Source organism: Trichechus manatus, unplaced genomic scaffold (assembly GCF_000243295.1).
Source record: "Trichechus manatus latirostris isolate Lorelei unplaced genomic scaffold, TriManLat1.0 scaffold00208, whole genome shotgun sequence".
Classification (NCBI taxonomy): domain Eukaryota; kingdom Metazoa; phylum Chordata; class Mammalia; order Sirenia; family Trichechidae; genus Trichechus; species Trichechus manatus.
The window spans coordinates 1107404-1113741 of NW_004444144.1; the positions used below are offsets into that span (position 1 = coordinate 1107404).

The window sequence follows — 6338 nt, forward strand, 5'->3', positions numbered from 1 at the left end:
ATGATGCCAGTCCAGGCCTTGCTTGTCCTCCTCACGTTCCTTCCTGTGCCCCTGAGGAGACCATATTAACACTGGGTGAGGATTCAGGCGAGCCTTTTTCCTTGTATATACAAGCAAGCACGTGCACAGAGTTAGGCTGGGTGTTTTAATGGCCTTGTTCAACCACCTTCTGCAACAGCTAGGTTTTTTTTTAGCTATAATTCATTGTTACTATCACTTCAGGGCTAGAATACGTTTAACTCAACCTTTTTCATCATTGCATAATATTCCATAGTATGATAGACTGTGGTTTTTTTCAGCCGTGCCCCTTCTTTTGGACAGTCAAGTTATTTTACTTTTTGCCTCTGTAAACACTGATGCATAAACATACATGTTCATATCACTCTGCAGTGGTGCTGTTTTTCTTCTAGAAAGCTAAAAGGAAGTGTGTTTTAAATGTTCTAATGGCTGTTGTCACGTTGCTTTCCCAAAAGACTACAGCAATTTACACTTCTTATTAATTTTTTAAGTGTAATTAAGGTGTTTTCAGAGGACATTGAACTGAGAATCACAAGAACCCTGTGTTCTAGTCCTGGCTCTGCTGTATAAGATTAAGTTCATTATTTCTGAAACCTGGAGTTCCTATTTAGCGTAACGTACCTATGTGTGACCGTGTGTGTATTGGGGGTGGGGGGTATTCACGAGTTTTACCAACTCCTTTCAAACCCAGGGGTTTTATGGTTATGTGCAGGTATACACTCTTCGGAAGAGGTATCCATTTTTTCAAATTAATTCTCCAAGGCATCCAGGACCTGGCAAGGCTGTGCATCTCTGAATAAGACAGAGATTACAGAACCGGGGCCTGTCGCCTCATCTGTTGCTTATACCTCTGAGCCCAGAGCAGGAATTGGGGCTGTGCAGGGCCAGCTCCAGAGGAGCCCAGTAGCTATTTCTCAAGGTTCAGAGATTCTAGGGTTTTGCTTCAGACTGAAAATTCCCCTTTTATTTAGCTGAATAGAACAGACAGAAGCCACACTCAGGCCAAGCTGAGATGCGCCCTCAGAAGCAGCAGTGATGGTGCTGATATCCCTGCTGGTCCCCCAACACGTTCACCACTCTGCCCCTAGGTGTGCCGGCATGTGAAGAACGGGGACATTCTCCTGCTGAACCGACAGCCCACCCTGCACAGACCTTCCATCCAGGCCCACCACGCCCGGATCCTCCCAGAAGAGAAAGTCCTGCGGCTCCACTATGCCAACTGCAAGGCCTACAACGCCGACTTTGACGGAGACGAGATGAACGCTCACTTTCCGCAGAGTGAGCTGGGCCGGGCCGAGGCCTGCATCCTGGCTTGCACTGATCAGCAGTACCTCGTTCCCAAGGTTGGTTATCAGCTGTGTGTCCTGGCATGTTAGATCTGGGCCCTTGCCACACTGGGGTCAGTGGGGGGCTCCTGGGCAGGGGAATGTGGAACACAGGGGTCCTAGCTTCTTCCAGGTAGGTTTTCAACCCTATAGTTGCTTAGAGGTGGGGAAAAGTCTCTGTCTCGCTGTCTCATAAAATGTGAGTCAGGAGAGAAATGGTGATGGCCATCCCAAAAAGCCGAGTTTAGTAGCATAGTGGGTTTTGTCTTCCAGATGTGTGTTTGGATTCTAAAACTTACTAGCCTCTGGCAAGCTTTAGAATCCTTTTTCCTTCCTCCTACTTCTCAGCTGTGTGTCCTTGGGCAAGTTAGGTCACTTTCACATGTGTCAAATGTGTACACCTTGCCACCTGCTCAGGTGCTGTGAGTCTCAGGTTGGGCTTACACTTCAGAAGGAGCAGCAGAACATAGGTAAAGAAGCTTACATCAATAAATTAATTTCTTAAAAAGTAAAAACTTCTGGGTGACGGCCTGACAGCTCACGTCACTTTCGATCAGTTTCTTTTGTCAGAGGTGAAGAGCTTTTGATCCGTGAACAATCTCATTTAATCCTTCATGTAAATGCCAGGAGATGGAACCCTTATTTTTTTTATGGTTATAAAAATGCAGCATGTTTTCAAGTTCTTTGGTGACAAAGTCCTAAGAGGACAAAAGCTGTTTTTTTTCAAGTAGGAAAAGCTGCTGTTGTTTGTTCTTTCATGTATCTTTATTTCCCTTTGTTTTCTTTTCTCTTTGTTATTCTATTTCTTCTCTATACCCACGTTCTTTTCCTAATTAACTGCAGTACTAAAGTACATTTGTTTGTTGGTTGTAGATTTTTAGTAGAGTTTCATGTTCTCTTCTTAATGAAAACATTAGATGAATGGAACTTTAGCTATTTCTTTTCCAAGAAAACAGTTAAATTTTTCATTTATGTATTTCTTTGTGGGTTAATTTTTTTTTCCTATTTATTGTATTTATTATGGGTCAGTGCTTTGTGAAAAAGTTTTTTTTTTTTAACAAGGCTTGAGGCATAATTTCCTGACTTGTACTTAGCTAGAAAATCCGAGTCACAGAATACCCTATTCTCTAAGGATCCTGACCAGAAACACCAATTTGCAACGTTGTTTTGCTGTGATACTAAGTGGAGTAGGATAGCTGACAATTTTCTGGGTTTTTGATTCAGAGACAGTCTTTTTTTGATCTTAAGCAGGATTTAGGAAATTGAGACTCATGAGTAGACCCTCAGTACTTGCCTGAATCAGCATTTCCCCCTACAATTTTTGATTATTGCACTGAAAGCAGTTTAGCTATTAAAGTAATTTTCTAGTCATGGAAAAATCTAGACAGAGAGAGGAGAAGGCACTGAACATATCACGTAACTTGTAATTATGCTCTTTAAAGGAAGAAAACAGAAGGAAAAATATCTTCCACCAACAATTCTGGGATGAGTCAAATACATAATGCTGGTTTGGATTTTTTCCCCCAAGCAAAATAAGACCTTGTCTTTGGAGCAGGATGTGGAGTATAATCTTTTATTTATGTTAATAACTCAAAGCCATCATGAGAAAGGCTGTGAGTGTATGATTTTGCCTTGCATCTGTGGCACCTTTTCAGCATATCTATAGTAATTACCTTTGGGTTTACAGAGCTCATTGCCACAATATTTAAACCATTTGATGAGCATCTTTTTTAGCCTTTGAATTAGTACATGTGGTTAAGTTCCTGGTGCTTCTCTATAGCTGCATTTGTGAGTTCCTTTAGTCTTAGGAAACGTGGCCATAATGTTGCCTAATATTTAACAAATAATCAAATGATAACAATCTTAGATCCAAGGCACAGATTTTTCTCAAGTTTCTGTAAACATTGAAAAGTTTGCAGAAACTGCTTTTTAAAGACCGCCTGTGAGCACAAGCTATTTTTACTGTAGTGTGCCTATGTTGCCATGAACACAGACCCAACAGATCAAGTTCAAGAGACTGGGGATTAGATAGTCTCTGAAAGTGTCAAATGAAATGAATGAACCCACCAATTCTGGGGCTTTCGTACAGGCCCTTGTTTTGGCATCTGGTAGAGAGCAGCTTTTCTTAAGGACCCACCATGGACCATGTGCTGCGCTGTGAAGAGATAGTAATAATGGACATTCTTTTCTTTTGAAATCATGCATCAAGGCCCTCTCGAGGAGCCTGTACCTGAATTCCTCCCTGCCTGCACTGCCTGACTCCAAGTCACCCCTTAGGCCTCAGCTGTGATATTGCTCCTCAGAGAGACCCTTGCTGGCCATCCCCCCCACCCACACACACACACATTTACATTACAGCCCTGCCTGTTATTTTCCTGCATGGCATTCAGAACACTACGATGATGTATTTATCCAAACATTTGTTTACTGTCTAGCTCTGCCCTGTCATAAAGGACCTTGTCTGTTCAGTCCAGTGGAGTAGACTGAGGGTCTAGCCCAGTGCCTGGGTGCACAGTAAGCTCTCAATAAATATTTATTGAATGGATGACTAATTTACAGGAGGACCTGGCTAGAAATGTGTGAAAAATACTAAAGCATAAAACCAAAGTTTTTGCTAACACAGCTAACAGCAGCCAGACCAAATTTATGCATAAATGCCAAAAATATGCTGGAGTAATTAGAATCAGAGACGGCTGGAGGAACTGGATGCATGTGAAGCAATTTTAATAATGAGGAACAGTGGGCAAATGGCAACCGTGAAAGCTGGCGGTGAAGCCCCCTAGTCATGGACCTTGGAAAGCAGTTTGCTCTTAAGATGGAAGGCTCAGGCTAGGGCTTAGTGAGGACATGGGGTAGGACAATTTGGAGATATAAGGGAGGGCCATTGCTAGAAGGCAGCCTCCAAGTAGATGATTAGGGATTAGGTTTGACTTAAAATTTATCTTTGTTCTCCTTTTGTCTGTTTTGGTTTGTAGGATGGCCAGCCACTGGCAGGCTTGATCCAGGATCACATGGTTTCGGGTGCAAGCATGACCACTCGGGGTTGCTTCTTCACCCGGGAGCAGTATATGGAGCTGGTGTACCGAGGACTCACAGACAAAGTGGGGCGTGTGAAGATCTTTCCTCCTGCCATCCTGAAGCCCTTTCCACTGTGGACAGGAAAGCAGGTAATTGGAAGGAAACAGCCAGTGTCTATAAAAAAGGGAACAAGCCACTCATACAAAAGATTTCATTCCCACGAGAGCCCGGGCCAGAGACAGAGAAATGTCTAATCAAGCAGTAGCCTGACTTTGCCTTTATTCGAAGTTTCTGGGTCTAGATGGTTTCAAGGGTGTGTCCACTAAAAGTAGGGTGCATAGTTTCTGTCCTTTGCCTCTAACTTGATGTCCTCATAGTCATAAACATGGTGGTAGTAGGCAGTGGTGGTGGTGGTAGTAGAAGCAATATTTGTTGGGAAGTGCCAAGCTTTGCTGAGTGTCTTAGAGCCGATATCGTATTTAATCCTCACAACCAACCTGTAGTGCAGATACCATTATTTCCATTTAGCAGAAGAGAATACTAAGGCTGAGAGAAGTTAAATTACATGTCCAAGGCTATAGTAGACAGTTGAGTTTCAAACTCAGGACTTTCTAAATCTTAAGCCATCATACTATACTTCCTCTCAAGGTAACAAAGTAATAGTATAATTGTGATCAAATAATGAAATACAGTAAAATATGTGTTTCTACTATTGGCTGAGCCTCCAGTTTCAGCCTTAAGGCTCAGCTACTAATTGACTATTTAATCCTGGTTCTGTGGGCCTCAGTTCCTCATCTTTGAAACAAAAGAGTTCAGATCAGTGATCTCTGAGGTCTTTTCCAGCTCTGCAATTCTTTAAGTCTGTGGACCTGGGACTTCACTGATTTTTAGTTGTTAAACCAATCTTTCATTCCTGGGATTTAATAAACCTAGCTTGGTCATACGGTATTATCCTTTTTCTGTGTTATTGGATTCAGTTTGCTAAAATTTTGTTTAGAATTTTTTGCATTCATTTTCATAAGGGATGTTGGTCTGTAGTTTTCTTTTTGTAATGTCTTTGCCTGGTTTTGGTATGAGGGTAATGCTGGCCTCATAAGGATGAGTTGGGAGGTATTCCCTCTTCTTCAGTTTTCTGTAAGAGTTTATGTAATGTTGTTATTAAATTCCTTAAATATTTGGTAGAATTCACCAGTGAAGTCATCTGTGCCTGGAGTTTTCTTTGTGGGGAGGTTTTTAACTAAAATTTCTGTTTTTTAAATAGATACAGGCCTGTTCAGGTTATCTATTTCTTCTTGAGTGAGTTTTAGTAGCTTGTATTTTTCAAGGAATTTGTCCATTTCATCTAAGTTGTCAAATTTATAGGTATAGGGTTGTTCACAATATTCCCTTATTTTACTTATCTCTAGAGTCTATAATGATGTCACCTCTCTCAGTCCTGATCTTGGTTAATTTGTATTCTCTCTCTTTTTCCTGATGAGTTGGCCTAGAAGTTTATCATTGTTATTGCTCTCAAAGAGTTTTTGGTTTCATTGACTTTCCTCTATTGTTTTTCTGTTTTCTGTTTCATTGAGTTCAACTTTTATCTTTATTATTTCTTTCTTCTGTTTACTTTGGGCTTAATTTGCTTTTTTTTTCCCTATAATTACTTAAAGTTGAAGCAGAGGTCATTGATTTGAGATTTTTCTTTTTAATAGGCATTTTGTGTATAAATTTATCCCCAAATTTCTCCTATAGTGGCATTCCACAAATTATATTGTATTTTCACTTTCATTCACTTTAAAATACTTTCTAATTGCCCTTTTGGTTTCTTTTTCGACCCATGGGCTATTTAAACCAAAAGACCCAAACCGGTTGCCATCAAGTCAGTTCTGACTCATGGCGACCTCATGTGTTTAGAATAGAACTGTGTTTCATAAGGTTTTCAGTGGCTTTCATCTTTTGGAAGTAGATCACCAGACCTTTCTTCTAGGAACCCTG

At 41.0% G+C, this 6338-nt stretch overlaps 1 protein-coding gene across 1 annotated transcript in view; it reads left to right on the forward strand.

Annotated features, from left to right (window-relative positions):
* POLR1A (RNA polymerase I subunit A) overlaps window positions 1-6338 on the forward strand; it is an 82155-nt gene that overhangs the window by 30747 nt on the left and 45070 nt on the right. Inside the window, exons 13-14 of the mRNA XM_004388235.2 lie at window positions 1107-1361; window positions 4319-4510. Coding sequence (XP_004388292.1) covers window positions 1107-1361; window positions 4319-4510 — 447 coding nt within the window. The remainder of the gene's footprint in view (window positions 1-1106; window positions 1362-4318; window positions 4511-6338) is intronic.